General features: G+C 42.8%; 3 protein-coding genes across 5 annotated transcripts in view; 2 read left to right on the top strand and 1 right to left on the bottom strand.

Annotated features, from left to right (window-relative positions):
- Positions 1–556: 556 nt before the first annotated feature.
- cipca (CLOCK-interacting pacemaker a) lies at positions 557–5,663 on the top strand. Its single transcript, XM_047049613.1, has 4 exons — positions 557–709; positions 2,689–2,799; positions 3,116–3,288; positions 3,874–5,663. Exons 2-4 carry the CDS (start codon positions 2,745–2,747, stop codon positions 4,687–4,689), a joined length of 1,044 nt encoding a protein of 347 aa, XP_046905569.1. The 5' UTR covers positions 557–709; positions 2,689–2,744; the 3' UTR covers positions 4,690–5,663.
- Positions 5,664–5,767: 104 nt separating this feature from the next.
- On the bottom strand, positions 5,768–11,837 carry zdhhc22 (zinc finger DHHC-type palmitoyltransferase 22). Of its 3 annotated transcripts, none has more exons than XM_047049820.1 (3): positions 11,647–11,837; positions 8,488–9,045; positions 5,768–8,360 (listed from the first exon to the last, which is right to left on the bottom strand). In XM_047049820.1, the coding sequence occupies exons 1-3, from the start codon at positions 11,654–11,656 to the stop codon at positions 8,083–8,085; spliced, it is 846 nt and encodes a 281-aa protein (XP_046905776.1). In that variant the 5' UTR covers positions 11,657–11,837; the 3' UTR covers positions 5,768–8,082. The 3 variants fall into 3 exon arrangements, with proteins under 3 accessions (XP_046905776.1, XP_046905793.1, XP_046905785.1); XM_047049837.1 differs by having other exon boundaries at positions 8,488–8,502; XM_047049829.1 differs by lacking the exon at positions 11,647–11,837 and adding an exon at positions 9,802–9,864.
- The window catches only part of tmem63c (transmembrane protein 63C), a 25,201-nt gene continuing 17,899 nt past the window's right edge, over positions 10,650–17,951 (top strand). Inside the window, exon 1 of the mRNA XM_047048107.1 lies at positions 10,650–10,737. The gene's annotated coding sequence lies outside the window, so the exon portion shown is untranslated. The remainder of the gene's footprint in view (positions 10,738–17,951) is intronic.

The following is a 17,951-nucleotide window of genomic DNA, read 5'->3' as shown; positions in this document are numbered from 1 at the left end:
CATGGACTGACTAGAATTCTGTTGACCACGTTGGAGTTGCTGTTCCAGTGTTTGAGGATTTTAGCATAACTTGAAGGCCTATTTAGGATTAAGATGTTCAGTATCATCAGTTTGACCGTGGACAAAATTGCTCAGAGAAGGAAAAACATGGACTAACTCAAACGAATTACAGTGCTGTATGTGATGTTTTAATCAACTATAATACAGACATGTTAAAACTTGTGTGTTTATTGTATACAGATTAAAATTACTGACAACAAATAAAGAGATATATCATTGTATTAATGGTGTGTGCTTGTGTGTGTTGTGTTTGAGTGACAAAGAGAATCGGCCTCAAATTATGTTAACATCCTTAAACATTGTCGTGTGTTGTTCACCCTGTAGCGATGACCATGTTTACATTATTTACTAACATACTCCCATTATAATAATCAAGATGAGAGTCACAACTAATCTAACAGATTCTTATCAAGCGTATCACGTTTCCAGATGCGAAATCAAAGTCATCCAATAGCAAAGCTTTGAGCTAATGACGTTACGGTTTCCTAGCAACCTCTTCTGCCCAACTCACGCCGTAAAGGAAAAATAGAAGCCGTAGATTACTTTTAAAGCGGAGCAGCAAAGTATTGCTGTTTGTCATTGCTTGGGGAGCCTGTTTTAGCACAAGAAGGCCGTTTTGCGGAAGACTCCTGAGGCGTCACCTGTTAATGTAAGTAAACAACAGCTTATTTGACTTATGATTTCATCGTAAAAACTGAGCTGTGGTCCCGTGTATGCACCGTGTGTTGTGGCTCAAAAGCAAGCTCGAGCTTCAGAGAGAGGCAGTTAGAACCGAAACTGTATCGTAGCTAGTGGTACGTGCCAGTGGAGCGAGTGGTACGTGCCAGTAGCTAGTGGTACATGCCAGTGGAGCGAGTGGTATCTGCCAGTGGAGCTAGTGGGACGTGGCAGTAGCTAGTGGTACGTGACAGTGCCTCCGCTGGTACATGACAGTAGCTAGTGGTACATACCAGTGCCTCCGCTGGTACATGACAGTAGCTAGTGGTACATACCAGTGCCTCCGCTGGTACATGACAGTAGCTATTGATATGTGACAGTGCCTCCGCTGGTACATGACAGTAGCTATTGGTATGTGACAGCGCCTCTGATGGTACATGACAGTAGCTAGTGGTATGTGACAGCGCCTCCACTGGTACATGACAGTTACTGTTCTGTTGATAGTGGTACGCAAGTGTCTCGGGGCAGTTGAGTTGGGTGTCTTGGAGCATTTGTTTACTGTCAACTACCCCGCGGCCATTTTAGAATAGCAGAACAGGCCATAAACTTGTTTTTGTAATGCGTGGCGGCCTGTGGCGGCCTGCGGAAACTCGTGGATGTCGAGTCCGCTCATTGTTGACTATAAGCCATAAAAGATCGAAAATAGTTTTCTGTCAAAATTGAGATTTGTGATTTTTTTGTATAGTTAACACTGTAAACTTCATTGTAATGTACAAAAAGTATATGATTACTTATGAAAAACTGTTAATTCCAACGGTTTTTAGTCAGCTAGCAAGATTTTCAAGCCATGTCAAGTCAAATTTGAGTGCCAGCAGCCCATAACAACTGATCAATGAAATCACTTGCTGAGAAGTTATTAATGCAACAATGTAGAAAATGCGCTCAGCTACACCATAGACATAGCCGGCAGTTCTCAAACCGATCGCACCTTACTTTGATGGCTACGTCACAGTGACCTAGCCTCGGCGCCGTCTCAAGTCAGCCGGCGCTGCATGAAATCAGTCCATGTCGAATGCACCTAAAGACTTCAGTTATTACAATTAATGATATACGCCACTAGGAGGCGCTGATAACAACACAACGATGTGCATTAGAGACGTAGGAGAGTCTACAACGGTGGCTCATGTGCACGCTTAAATTCAGTAACGCTGTGTAAAATAATTTGTTACTAATTCAATACGTGTGTACAAGTCTGCTTTACGTTACAGTCACACCATTACACTATATGCAATATAATGTCTAAATCGACTACTTTGTATGGTGAGCTTGTAGTGAGACATCATAAGTATGGTTTGGAGTCTGTTAGCACAAACAGTTTAACTTATATTAAAAAAATAAAAAGACACCCAATGCAACTGCCACGAGACACTTCCAACCACTATCAACAGAACAGTAACTGTCACGTGCCAGTAGAGGCACTGGTATGTACCACTAGCTACTGGCATGTACCACTCGCTCCACTGTCACGTACCACTCGCTACAGTACAGTACAGTTTTGGTTCTAACCACTACTGGTTTCAGATAAAGAATTGCTTTGCAGTGTGTTACTGTATCAAATTAGACAACCAACTGTCAGCAATTCTCGATGTGGGGGGGGGTTGGTTTAGTGTTATTGGTTAATTAGAGGAGACGTTTAGCCTGGTTTGGGTATTGGTGGAAAGGTTGAAAGGGGAGGGTTAACGTACAGGGCTTTTGGACCTGACCGGGTAGGCAGACTGGGGTTTTTGGTTGTGAACGGGTCTCACCAACCTGGTTTATTGTTTTGGCAGACATCTCAACCCCGGGGTAGCTGTCGTCTTCGCACAAGGAAATATATCCGGGCCCTTAAGCTATCAAACTGACAACGTGGTCTCTGCCTCTTGTGCCCTGAGTCCTGTCTGTTTCCCCTCACGCTACAATATTTTCTTCTAGGACAAAAAGTGATAAGCTCTTTCAGTGAAGCAGAGGGTCATTGAAGACCATCCATAATGACGGATCAGAAATCCGCCAAGTCTGGAAAGGAGAGAGACTCAAGTTTCTCAGGTTGGTCTCTCAGATACAGTTTCCAGGACTGTTATACAATGTAAAATGCTCAGGCCATTTGATAATACCTTGTGGGATTATTATTTTGAGGCCAGGGATTACTGGCAAAGTAAACATGTCTCCATTTATTAGGTTACTCAGTACACTGTTACCTCCTCACATTTCTCCAGCTACCTTTGGAAGCTACTTCTGAAAGTTAAATTAGAGTAAGAAGGCAAAACTGTCTACCAATAACAGTTCTAGATTGTGGATTGCTTAGCTCCATGTAGGCCAATGCCCTGAGAGATAATTGAGCTTGCTTGTTTGTTCCTGACAGACACCAGTTCTGGGTACCTGAGTGCTGTGGACCTGACAGACTCTGAGGACAATGGGAGGATGACTGGGCTAGTTGCCCAGGATCCTCAGAGCGGCTCCAAGGGGGTAGTAATGGAAGGATGTCATCCAGGACTGTCCCCTATGCTCTTAATGAACAACATCATCCTGAATCAGGTATTGTACAGCTTTTCTGTCCTGGTAAATACTTTGGTGTCTTTTGTGTAAGGGTCATCATTTCATAAAAGGGTGTAATTTGTGAAAAGATTATAGGCCAGTTCACACTGCTCCAACAATGTCCAACAAACACCTAAAATTCTACTGTTGGCTGTTGGGTTTGAAAAGATAACTGTCATGTTCAAAGGCACATCACACCAAACCAACACAACCCAACCATTGTTGGCTATTACTGTTTGTTGTTATTTGTTTGGGCAGTGTGACCTTGCCTAAACTGCCCCAATCTTGCCACAATTTGCATTTTGCACTACATTACAAAACGTTATCTGTACCATTTGTATCTTCTGTAATATTTGTATTTTATATTGTAAATTACGGCAACTTATATTTTATTTTAATTTTATTCCACTTAATATGCTAGTTTATGTACCCTTAGCATAGTTAGACCACATATTTACATTTAAGATTCCTATATGTTTATTGTATGCACCTTCCTGCCAAAGCAAATTCCTTGTCTGTGCAAACTTTCATGGCGAATAAATCCCTTTCTGATTTTTTAGCTAAAGAGTGTTTTATGTATTTCAGCCTAGCCCAGTGACTCAATCGCTAAAGAATTGGGGCTACTCCTCACCTCTGGAGATAGTTCCTCAGTCCCAGGTAGTCCTGCTACAGCCCATGGTAAACAACAGCAATAACAGTTCTCCAACCAGTGCCTCTGACAACTACAGACAATCAAAGAACTACCTGCCTATCCTCAAATCCTACCCCAAAATAGCCCCTCATCCAGAAGAGAAATCGTCCAGGAGGCATGGGGCATCTCTGGAGAGGGGCAGGTCCACACCAGAGTATGGGAGGCGTCACAGGAGGGATCACAGTGGCCTGAAGTTACACGGCTCCCCCAGTGTCCTACCTGGACCACCCACACCCCTCAAATGCGTCTCTACTTTGGAGACTTCAGATGGCCACTGCGAGGCTGTCAACAGCCAGGAGAGATGTGTGTCTCAGCCTCTAGACAGGCCTCTGTCACTGCACTCTGAGGCCAGCACGGGGTTCTCAGATTCCGCAACTCTGTCAGAGGCGGGTAGTTACAAGGGTGAAAGCTGCCAAGATGCCCCCCCTGTGGGTAAAAGCAAACGGACTCGCTTCTGCAGCACCTACAACATCCTCAACAAGTCTGGCCTTCTGGGGATCACACTGCGCACCAAAGAACTTATCAAGAAGAACCAACGCACCCAGCGAAAGCTGCACCAGCTTCGGGAGCAGACCTCCCTGCTGGTGGAGGCCCTGACTGGTGGAGACCCCCAGGTCTGCTCCAGACTGCTTCTGGCCCTGCAGGAACCTGACTCAGATCTAGAGGACATGCAGGACCAAGGGCAGGAGACACAGGGCGTCCTAACATAGGACACGAGGACAGTGTGACATGCGTACAAGCACTACGGTGTTCCAGACCCTTTGCTACATTCATGGTTTGTTAATAGTGTTTATCAACGCTATTTCAAACTAGTGAATGCCACTTAGAAAGGGCTATGGCTTCAAAATACATGGGTTAGTGCTAAAAATACAACTCATACAAGACATAGCACAGATAATCATCTACAGTCTTTCAACCAAATGACGAGGGTTGTGGTGAGTTGGTCTTTTAATAACAAAACAACTAAGATTGACTGTTTTTGCGTGTTTTGGCAGCACAGGAGTGCTTTCTCGTTCTATTTACTCGATAAAAATTAAGAATAATATATAACTAATATTTTTGTTGATTATTGTGTAGCTTCAGAAAATTGGTAGCATAATAATTTTAATATGTTACATTATATCTCATATAAGGTAGAGGGTTACCAATGGTTGCCAGGAACTGTACATAATGCCCAGTACGTTATTAAACCCTCAGCGAGAACAAGAAGCCTATTTAAAATGTGTTACTGTACTTGCAGCTTAGACACAAACAACGTCTGTTATTTATTGTCATTTTCAGTCTTAAACTTGCCTGTTATGCTATGTAGGAGATACACATTTGTTAACATTATATGAGCATGTTCTTGAATGCAATCAAGCGGTGTTATTAGCAAGACATTAAGTTAGCAACTGGGAAATGCTATAAATTGGGCTGGTGATATTTAAGTTATTATTAACTTACTTAATTAATTAAGTATTCAATCTGCTATCAGTCCTTGTTTTTCAGTGTGAAAGGCAAATGTGTTTGTGTTGAAATTGATGTCCTATTAAGACATTTTATTTTCTATTGTTCCTAATAGACATACAGAGACAGGTTGTTGTTTGCCAGGTCATTTATTGAAGTGCACTTTTGTAACTTTTTAAATAACAATGATTTTCATTGCTGTGTATGCTTATTAAAGAAAATAATCAGCTAATGTTAATCTGCAGAATATTAGTGTTTTTTTCCACACACAATTTCAGTCATTGCTTTAAGACGTGAAATACCGTCTTTTGTTTTTTTATTTAATTATTTTTTATTAGATCAACAGAATAGACGAAATAGCTCAACAATCGATTTGAAATTCTGCACAAAAACATAAATGACATTGAGATAATACAGTTTAATATGTCTATGTAATATTTAAAGTGTTTAGTTCCAGTTCTTTAATGACCTTTGTCTACAGGATAACTCACTATCTTTGGATCTGTTTGTTGTACTGTCAGGCAGTACTCGACTGTTTGGCACATTAAAAGCATTATCCTAGCTTGAACCCTCTATCCAATAAATATCTATATAAGGTGAGTAAAATAGGGATGAACTATATATATTAAATAATTGTCAGACATCTAACATCCCTTTATTATGTTGTATTAGTTGTATACTTGGGGTAGAAAATGTGCAATCTGATTCCAGCTCAAACTGCTCAATTTTGTTTAAAAGAAATTATTTTCCATCCTGGCAATCTGTGTCTACAAAGCTTTTAAGGAAGTTTCCCTTCAGTGAAGTATTATTCTCTTAACAGCCCTTGGGTGGTAAGTGTATTCTTTTTACACCAAGCAGACATACACTTCAACAAAACACTTTGAAGAACAGTTCACAGAAACGATGCCAGAATGTTGATAATCATAGATTTGGATTTTACTCTGTTTACAGTACAAAAAGCAGCGATATTGGACCCAGTACCCGTGTGATGCAACCACAGTACAGCAGGAGAGATAGCCATCATACTCTAGAAGTCGTATATTAAAAAATCCTAGAATGATACTAATAATTCTCTCTGAATATTATAAGTGTCATCAACAACTTCACTTAACTATGGAGGCAAGTCAGTGACATAATGTTTTGAATTTTAAAAGGCATTGAATACTTAAGATTGAAATGTAAACACCACAGAATTTGTTGGTTTTGAATTCACCTCTTTGAAATTGAAATATTACTATTTTTATTTATTTATGTGAAAACACATTCTGATCCAAAAATGTAACATTCTGAAATTCAGGTTGCTCAAATTCGAGCAGTACAATTTAGATCCCCAAAATTTGGGACATCTGGATTTTTTTCTTCTGAATTTCACCATTCTAATTTGAGCACCCTGATTTTTGTTCTATTCAAATGTTTTAAGCTTAAAAAAATATTCTGAACCTTACATTTTTGGATCTGCATCTTTTTTCACATTGAAAAAAAAAATCTTATTTAAATTTTAAAGAAGTGAATTCAAAACCAACTAATTCTGTGGTGTTTAAATTTCAATATTAAGCATTCGATGCCTTTTAAAATTCAAAACATGTCACTGATTTCCTTCCATATATAACCACTATTCAGTGCAACAACATACTGAAATTGCACTTGGTGTCTGAAGTATTAAGCTATTGTATTCAAACAATATGATACTCAAATCTTAAGCTGATTACATGGCTATGCCATTCTTTGAATTATTTAATAAAGACAGGATAACTACAGTAAAATCTAAGTCACCAATGGTTTATATCGCTATGGCTCCTGTTCTTCTAGGAATGTGTGTTATGGTGTCATTTCATGAATTTACTTTGTGCCTGTGAGAATCATACTTGTGTTTTTCAAGAGATCTGTTGATTTTGGACTATCTTAGAACAGGAAGATCTAAAAGGAGGATGAGTTAAATTACAAACCATTTTTATGGTTTAATTTTGTCTTGAAAGTTTAATTATTCTATGAATGTTTATAAATGGCTATACTTTGTTAAATATGTTTAACAGCCTAATAACCCAATACATAACACTCGGTGCAAGCTTGACTTTGAACAACCTGAATGACAAACATATTGTTCAAGCAACACGGTGTACAAGTATCACATTATGATAAATAACCATTTGAAGCCAAGAATAAACTAACCTAAATGATTAACTACAGTAATAATAAACTAACCATTAGTAATGTTTTTAAATAAATGCTTTACATATCCCTACTCTATATACTAGTAATGGTCGACATCAGACGTGTCTCCCTGACGGGCCTCATGTAGAGAGGTTTGTTCTGGGCTCTGCTGATTCTACCCATATTTCATAACCAAACCATCCACAAGCGAGTCCTCTCCTCAGGCCCCCTATAGACACACTCAGAGAGAGGGTGAAAAAGAGGGAGAGAGAAAAGAGAGAGCAAGAGTGTGTTCTAAACCACTGTTGAGGCAGTTCATGTGCAGAGAGTTGAGGTCCCACGTTGGGGTTAGGGTCTCTGGACCCCCTGGCTAATTGTACTCCGGGCACCAAAATAAAAACCATACAGGAAAGAATGGGGTTCTGCCGGGCCCCCTGCCTGACCCAGGGCCCTTAGAATCGTCTGAATCCTCCCCTTCCCGTTACGGCACCCCTGCCAGTGGATCCTCAGTCATGCTTATGCCCGGCCTGGTCGGCCGAGCTAGCCTCCACCGTCTGAACAGGAAGGAAGAGCCCTAGAACCCAGCGAGAGCCGAAAACATCCCCCAGGTTGTCTCTCCAGGTGCTGCAACTCTCCACCAGCTGACCGCGCTGCATCTGACACCAGGTCTTGCCCCTAGCCACCAGCAGCACCTGCTGGCAGCAAAATCCAGCGCACACCAAGCCGATGCCCAGCCACACGTACAGCATCAGCACCAGGAAGAGCTGCAGACCAGAGATCACCCCTGGTGGGAAAAAGATCGAGATTAGGAGCTGGACTGGAAGAAGAAGAAAAACGGTAGGGTGATGACATCTGTTTTATGGTTATAAACTGGGTTTTAGATTCTGTGATGTCTTTAGAGTGAGACTCACCCATGAAGAAGTAACCTGTGGATAGGGGTAAAAGGGTCAGGAAAGTCAACGGGTTTTCAAACGAGATGGAGTACTCCACTGTTAGGAATGCCACGCCAAGAACCAAAGAGTACAAACAAGTGCATGAAGTATAGATGCAGAACATGATGAAGTAACGCATGTTCTTATTGCCGATGCAGTTTCCCGTGAAAAAACAGTGATGGTCCCGCCGGAGAATGACTTTCTTGCAGAGTTTACAGAAGTGGCGGCCATTGAGAAGGTAGTGGGCATCCACTCTGTCCGGGCAGTCTGGTGAACACATAGGAATAACGCTCTCGTTTGCACTCTCAGCGGGATACTTTATAGTCATAATATAGTTCCCCAAGGCGTTCAGCATTAAGAATAAGAAAACCGCGGTGTGAAACACAGTCGACGCCTCCAGCGACATTGCAGGAGTTTGGAAAATCGTCGGGATGAACAAACAGAAGTACAGAATGAAGGTCACTGCAGTGGCGATAAAGAAGTATGCCGGTGCCAGAGCGTTGAGGAGTTTCAGTTTCAACATCCTGGTAAACATTTCTAAGGAAAGTAAAAATATTTGTCAGTTTAAACGTGACAAATGATGCGTGGCTTTAATCCAGTACAATTTGACCCTGTGAAATTGTGGTCCGCACGTGGCAATCGCGTGGTGCTGAAAGAACAGCTCCTTGGCAAGAAAGAGTACAGGAGGAATCACGAAAACTGTTAATTTAGGGGTTGCTGATTGACCGAACGAAAAATAAAATACATTCCTAAGGTTCAAGCCCGGGGGTTGCAAAAAACACATCAGGCTAAACTGCAGTTACATAGAGGTAGGTTACATGCAGCATCTAGGATAAATCTTTTTGCACAACGCTATAGGCTTCTCAAGGAGGAAAGCTATGAGACATATGTAGGCTATGTTAGAGTGACAACAAAGCTCCATTAAAATGTGTTGAGGTAGATATCTCGGCGTTGCCAGGATAATGCTATTTGCGCGGCATGTGTTTATCGTGATTATCTTGCTAAAGCTACAGCATAGGTTTCTGCTGTTAGGAGCGTTTGCATGTCTTTACTCGTTTTTCTGTTGTGAACCCAATATGGGTAGACTGATTGTGTGACATGACTTCCATGAATTTACTAGAACCGTCTCGTACAAGGACGTCAGATGACATATTGCAGCCTATTATAATGTAGCTGCAGACAATTCACATGCTAGACAGATTAAGATAAGGTTGACCGTAGGGTAGACATTCCAACAATTATTGGCAGAAACGAATGGAATGCTGTAAAATTAAGGTAGGCTACGGATGTTACCTGACGTCGTTTACTTCCACACGAAGTAGCCTAGTTGTATTTCAGCCCCTCGCACGATGTCAGCAGTACAACTAATTCACAAAATCACCAAATATTGCGCTATCTCACAATGAAGAGGCACTTTAAACTGAAATGGCATCGACTCTTTAGTACCGCCTGCTGGTCTGGATTAGACCATCAAGTTGTTTGAAAATTCCGATGTCATTTTTACAGTAGACTACATTAAATATTATATTTTGATTTCCACATCTCTCCCCTCCTCTTGCATAAGTGTATATTGTTTATGCTATGGCTAACACTAAGACAACAATGCTTAATTATTTCGACCTATTTTGTCAAGTGCAGAAATACCTACATTGACCAGCAGGTGGCGACGCTCACTACACTTTCAACTGTCATGGTCTGATGAAACCCGATAGAGAAATAATTGGCAAAATATAGGCCTAGTAGCCCACTACATAAATATGAATATAGCCTAATAAACTACAAAATAGTAAATTGTTTGAAATTGACCATGAGCTCGTGGAGACGCTGATGATAAAACAAAGATTATTTGTCACAATGAAAAAAGAATGATCATTTATTGTAAGATCTGCAAGGCTATTTCCCTAACACATTTCACCTATTGTAAAGCAGATGTGAACGCTAAATAGATTTTTCATATGGACCAATCTGTGCAAGTCTTGTATGCAAAAATGTTTTGTCAACCTCTGAAGAAAAAACGTAATGGCTTTTGTGTTCTGAACGACGTTCCCTTATCTTCAGGGCAGGTGTTCAATTTACAGACGGTCCCTGAGCAGGTGGGAGTTCCTCTTGTTTCTTGGTGCTGATGCAAAAATAAACGGCAGCTCAGCATCCCTGTCGGAATCAGACCCCAGCGATAGCGAACATCTGAAAGTAACCCCATAGGCTACTTAATGGAAATCTCGATCAAAGGTAGGCTACCCGTACTCTTCACGGTTCTTAATAATTGTTTTCTTGTTTTACTGGTGCGAGCTGCAGTTCATTATGATCAACTTGCAGAGCTTTTCAAAAGTGGGCGGATTTACGGTGTTTTGATAGTGGTGCAGTCAGGAGCTTAAAAAGAAAGAGGAAGCACTCTGGAACTGAGAAAAACCGTGAATTCTCACATGCCAGAGATCAACGCTGGCTTGAAATTCATAAGGCAAATGTCGGCTTGAGGCAGCAATCAACATAAATCACGGTTTAATATCATGTTGGTTGTTGTTGCTGTTTCAGATAGCCTATAACTTGTTTATGCAGTTGTGTGTCGCCACTGCTGTCCTGAAGGACCTACGTGACATAGGTATATTCTGTGCCTTTGAAAGGTTTGCCATGTGAGGCGATCATCAGTAGAATATAGGCTATGGTCAGTATATTCGTGTACCATTGTGCCGAGAGCGACACGAGGTATGTGGCAGAGATTTCAACACGGAACAACAACACACCCTTAAATCAGCGATATTGTGAAGGTCTAACTCTGTCGTGTCATCAACCCTCGTTATGTAGCCTTTAAACACTATCTGATTTTAACCACTCAACATGGTTAAAATCAGCTGGGTATTAATTTAGCCATTGTTTTTAAATTACTGTTTTAGTCCACCAGAGTGAACGATCAGCCTAACATCGTTCTACCATAAATAAACAAACATAGCCTAATGTTTTTTTTCCACCTCGTGCACACGTTCCGTTTGTTCAATTGACACGATTACATTTTCAATGGTCTTGTTAATGTCTTTCAATTGCTACACTTCAACTGAACGAATTCAGGCTGTTTATTACAAAGCCCAACGAATTTGGCCAGAAACCATATTCAATGCTCGGCCACATTGAAGCGATTCTTACCCGCCTGCATCGTTCTGCATCGGGAAAAAATATCTGGACTTTTTTGACCTTTCACCGTGGTGCCGGGGCCCTTGGTGTTCCACTGATCTCTTTAGTGTACCTTACTTTGTGAGTTGTTGATCGGTAACTTATCAGATCCAATTTGAGAACACAACATATTGTAGCGACCCACGGATTGGTCGCGTGTTAACTCGCGCTGTTGGCGCAAAGGATTGTGGGTGGCGCAATTCACATACTTGTTTCATGTTTGGTTAATGTTGTATGCATGTTTGAGTTGAGTGTTGTTGTTCTGTCAATTAGGTTTGTCAGTGGATGATGTATGGATATTAGTAACTATAAGTTATTGTTGTTGCCATAACTGTGAATTGTATGTGAGTTAATGACTTGTTGTTGGCATTCACATGTGATTGGTGGTGTAGTAATAAAACCTGTAGCCGAGCGGTGTTTGCGACACAGGATAAAAAGGTCTTCTTCTCTGCGTCCGATTATTACGCATCCACTCCAATAAAGACCCCTAGCGCCATCGTTACAATATTTAATACAGTATCACGTACGGTTGACTTATTATGGCTTTGATATTAATTAAATTGAGATTAGACATGGTATACTATGTGGACATTTATTCAAATGGACATAGTACATTTCTTCAAACATAGATTACAATATATTTTTTTCTTGATTTGGGCTGATTGGAGTCATGAATCACATGTTAACCTTTATAAGCAGCAGGCTACCAAAAGTACTATTGACATTTCAAAGATTAAATTCATGAAGGAAATGGTCTTTTAAATGCCAGGGCAATAATTTGGTTTTGAACTTTTCAATTAATGGCTATTTCTCTTTTTTCATAACGGAACAGAACATGAACTAACAATAGGCAGAAATCTGCCATCTTGGTCACTAGCTGTGAAATGCAGCTCATGAACTCAGTTTTCCATGGCCAAAGCGCAGAATGTTGGTATTGTCATATCCAAGCAACAGGGACATGAATATTTCAGTGGGTTCTCTGCTGAGATTGAAAAACGATCTTTTGCCACCATCCCAGCCTGTTGGTTCTGGTCTGGGAACAATGGCGTCAGCCAGGAAAGCCTTGTGGATCTACAGCAGCCTTCTGAGATTCCCTCCTTTGAGTGGACAGAGGATGACATGACCCTCTGAGTCACATGACCCAGAAGAAGAGAAAAAGATAGATATTGTGTCAACAGATAGTAAAATGATACCTGGCTACATTTTTTGCATTCCATGCTACTGGAAAGTTGCCATTTTCAGCACTAATACCATTGGATTCTGCCTCTAAAATAAAGGACTTCCCTTTCTCTGTGCCAGACAGGGAAGGAAGTTTGGACAAGAGAAAATCCAAGGCACACCTGAACTATCAAAGTGAACTGGTTTCACAGGAGGTCATATCTTGTGCTAATGAGCACCGATTGGTTTCTTTCTATGATGCTGTGTGTGTGTTTGTGTGCGTGTGACAGATTGCATCTGATGTGCGATGCATTGCACTGACTCATCTCCTCCTTTGTTACTTTGAGAGATGCTATGTGAACAGCTGGCCTTTTCCATGCAGCATCAGAAGCCAACATGACAACACACATGACAACACGCATGACAGCACGCTTCCCCTGGAACCACGGCTGTGCTCGATGACGGCTGTGAAGCTACAGATATAACAGAACCTTAAACTCAAATGAGCGCTTGCTGTGCATAATTCGAAACAGACTTCCATGCTATTTTACCGGTGCAGAAGCTGTGGTCTTGTGCTGGGAGGCCGGCTCTCCAGAGGGCCCATCCCACACGGTGCGGCTCAGAGCTGGAACCCTCTGACGAAGGAGGGGAAGCACCATAGTGTAAGCCTACCAGTTAGGTAGGGCTTGGACTGGCCGTCGGGACAGTCGGGAGATTTCCCGAATGGCCGGTCAAACGGCCGAGGCATAATGCAATATTACTAATAATAATAATACACGGTCGTTGGCCGGTTTGCGTTTCTTTCTTCAGTCCCAGTCCAGACCTGCAGTTAGGCATCCTGTGTTTCCTCTGGTTGTGCAATAAGCCTGTATCTTCGTAATCACACACAGAGGTCCAGACTGTGGCCTTTGATGTCGACCTCATCCCATTTGCTTCATCAGCTGTCGCTGCCAACTCAGCTTGAATGAGGCCTGTCTGGGTATTGAACTGTAGGAGTGGGGTTTATTAACTTCAGTCTGATCAATACATCTTGCTCTCATTATAAAGACCCGCTATGTTAACCTGGAGGTCAGGGCTGTGTTGGTGGGGTTTAAAGCCTTGTCTCTTTAATTGTCCACATCCATGTCTCAATCTAATGTGTTGACATATTGTCTGTTAAAAGTTTTTTCCATGAAGAAATGTAATTAAAACACGTTCAAAGTTATTCATTTAGCAGATGCTTTAATCCAAAGCTAGATACAGCACAGGGGGGGTTTGAACCTGCGACATCTTAATATGCTGTCAAACGCTCTATCCACTGAGCCATACCTTTCCCTTTGCATCCTAATCTTATTTAGTAATTAGTGGTGGAGTTCAAACAGCTAGAAGGGTCCACTTAGGGTCTTCAGGGGCGCTGCAGAGCTTGAGGAGGCGGACAGAAAGCAGGTGTTCTGTGTGTTGAAACAGGCCTGGGAGTGCAGTCATCACTCCAGTCACGTTGTGGCTCATTCAGCCTTCAGGGCCGAGAGGGCCGAGAGAGAAGCAGTCTTGGCTGAAAAACGGTCTCCTCAGCAGCCATGCTTGGCTAGTCAGTGTGTATGTGTGTGTTTGTGTGGGTGGGTGTGTGTGTGTGTGAATTAGCACAGGGATGCACCCCCACTCAGAGCAGGTGGGGAGCAGATTGTGCAACAGCCTCCATCTCCTGAGGGCAGAGTGTCTCAAGAGCCCCCCCTCCACCCCCCCCCCCCCCCCCAGTCAAACTAATAAAACCCACCCCCTCTCAGATAAATGGCTGTGATTGGCCCAGCACTTTTCATGCTGGACGGAAATTGGTGTGAATGGGAGAGTGGCCAGTCCCTTCTGCCAGAGCAGATAAACCCTGAGCTGGCAGACAGGCCTGCTGTCTTCCTCCTCCCAGCACCTCCAGCTGCCTGTTTGGTGCGAGTAGCAGGTTCTGCTTTGACAGCTTTCACGTCAGCGGGGGGGGGGGGGGGGGGGGATAGTCTGAGGGGAAGCAACCAAGCTGTGGGATAATTGTAATGTAGTGATGGTTGATACACTAATTAAGTAAAGATTTCAATTAAAGATGGCTTTTTATAACATAATCTAATTTGTTTATTCATGCTTATGTATACATTACAAATGAAATATATATTTTCTTTCCCCATTCGTACCACATTTCCACCATGGAGACATGAGGGATTGTGAGAGTGTTATGTGGAAGCTCATGCATATTCTACAAGCTGTGCTTCTTTGTTAGGAAGCTAATGAGTGAAAATAGCTTAGTCTCTAGCTTCAGTCTTTTCAGAACTCGGCCAACACAAATGACACATGTCACGACGTGAGGTGGGGTTGGACCCAAATGCAGGGGAGTACCGAGGCATAGCGAGGAACACAGGTTTAATTCTCAAAACGGGAAACAGACAGGGTACACGCAGGGACAAAGGGTAATGCTAAGACAAAGACTGGACACAAAGCAGGAACCTAAATACACAGAAACAAACAAGACACAGGTGAACACAATGAAACTAACGACAACTGAACGAGACAGGTGACGACAATGACAGGGAAACACTAGGCCAGGGCAAAACCAAAAACAATAGGGGGGCACGGCTGTGGCCGTGACAACACAGGGACCAGGCCCTGTTAAACAAGACTCCTGCCTCCTCTGTCAAGCCCCAAGCAGCACCCTCGACCCTGCGGTTGTTTTATTCATGCTAATTGACAAGCCAACCTCCCAGGCAGTCTTGTATCTTTACATGACACAAACAGTTAGCTGACAAGATGTCAATGTCTTTTCCAGTTCACATTTTATTTGTGGTTGAGTTCCTCTCTGTGGGAGCCCCTAGGTCTCTCTACCACACCCAACTCCTTCCTGCCACGCACTCACTGAAGCAGGTCATGAATCCTGATGTCTGAAGGTTTTATTGTGTAGATGTGTCTCTAGTCCCTCTTTAGCACGTCATCTGGATGTCCCATGAATGATTGCGCTCAGTGACCAATTTGTCAGACAGACGGTTTCTCAAACTGGCCTGTTTAACCAACTGTGCTGTGATGTCTATTGTTTATTTTCGATGATGATCTTAGTTTCACCCTCTAATTGCCCATTTGGAGTGACACAGATTTTGTTGTGGGATGAACATAATTATATTCCATTGCAGAATGTGATATTTTGGAGGGAGTCACTTTCATGCTATTAATATCTGATAGAATGTCTCACAGCTTGCAGTGAAAACACAATTATTTAGAGGCGGTAGGATTTAGTGACTGTAGCTTTTGTAGAACATTTTATCTGATTGACTGATTTCGAATTCTTATTTTCTGAGAATCCCCCCCTACCCGAATACACACACGCACGCACGCACACACACACACCTCAGCTGTGTCTGGTGCATTGAGCAGATTAGTTGGCCTGAGCTAGCTTTGCTCTGTTCTAACAGCTTGTTTTCTGCCTCTGTGACTGAAACTCAGGTGTGTCGTCAGCTCTTCACCTCCTCACTCTGGTCAGCAGCTGCTTCCTCCTGTACTGTGAAGACAGACAGGAAGATGCATGGCCATACAAACACGGCAGGCACGCAGGCAGGCAGGGAGGCAGACAGGCAGACAGGCAAGTAGACAGACAGACAGACAAGGCAAGTAGACAGACAGACAGACAGACAGACAGACAGACAGGCAAGTAGACAGACGGGGTGGGATAGATAGTACATTAAGTCCCACAATGCCGCTAGTCATGCTGCCGAGGTTCTGTGGTTCAGAAGTCAGAATAACAAATAAGCCAGTGCGTGTGTGTGTGAGAGGGAGAGAGAGAAAGAGACAGAGAGAGAGACAGAGAGAGACAGAGAGAGAGACAGAGAGAGAGACAGAGAGAGACAGAGAGAGGCAGAGAGACGTCCAGAGAGGTCGAGGGAGGGTAGCGTTTGTAATAGTGCTGAATCACAGTGGTGAAGACTGTGACGTTGCTTGTGTGGCCCCACGACCCAGCCCAGCGCAGTCTCCTTCCCCAGCATCATCCTCCTGCATCCTGCATCCTGCATGCTGCAGCCTGCATGCTGCATCCTGCATGCTGCAAGCTGCATGCTGCATGCTGTATCCTGCATCCTGCATCCTGCATCCTGCAGGAAGAGTCTCTGGGAAGAGCAGCGGTCCTCCTCTCTGATGGAGAGAGCACTAGTCGACACTGAGCCTGCCTCACGGAGGGTGAGAGAGAGGGCAGAGCGAGGCCAGACTTAAAGGCACGATAAGTACTATTTTTGAAGGAAGGTTTTCTCCCCTATAACCATGGTGTGTCGGCTAGTGGAGAGTGTCTATAGCTGCTCTGACAGCTCAATGCCAGTGTTATGAGCATTTCTGTTATTTTGGGATCTGTCTGCTACTTTGCAACCAATTATATTCCAGCAAATCCTGTTCCAGCAATCCGCCTTCAGCGAGACAGGAGTTCCTCAATGGATTATTTTGTGAAACCACCACTGTCCATCAAACTACAGCTGGAGGAAAGCTTTGAAGTTCAGACAGGAACTGGGGGATCTGTTTCTTACATCTGAATTTATTTCATGTTGCCGTTTGCAGCTTTGACTCTGTTGAAGGAGATGGACAGCTGAAAGGCAGGCCTCCAAGAGTGTTTGAACAACTGCATGTCAGGCTTTTACTGGGTTTGTTTTCCATCCACCTCATGTTAACTCCTTCTGCACACCTACTCTAACCTGTCTGTGTTTTGTCCTCAGAGATTGACGCTTTTATAAAACCTCCTGGCTGCTCTTCCTAATAGCCTCTCTGTTTGTCTGGTTATTCAGCCTCATATTGATTTAACTTTGAAAGCGATAGTGTTTGCTTTCTTCTCTCCATCGCTATCACAACGGAGAATGTTGTGCTTGCTCATATCACATTACCCCAGGCTGTTTTGCTTGCTAGAAAAAGCCTTCTTCTGTAAATACATATTGTATCATGTACTGTACACGTCCTGTATTATGTATTGCACTGTACGTATCCAGTATGCAAGCCTGTGTACAAAACCTGTGTACAATGAGGCTGAGGAATAGAGGGGTGCATTGTGGGATAGAGGAGGCTGGCTGCCACAGAAACACAGCTCCTTAGAGACACCAGTATGGATGGTCCTCTGCTCCACTGGGGAGGTCTCCTCTGTA

This window comes from Hypomesus transpacificus, chromosome 3 (genome assembly GCF_021917145.1).
Source record: "Hypomesus transpacificus isolate Combined female chromosome 3, fHypTra1, whole genome shotgun sequence".
Classification (NCBI taxonomy): domain Eukaryota; kingdom Metazoa; phylum Chordata; class Actinopteri; order Osmeriformes; family Osmeridae; genus Hypomesus; species Hypomesus transpacificus.
This window is presented reverse-complemented; position numbering and strand designations above follow the sequence as displayed.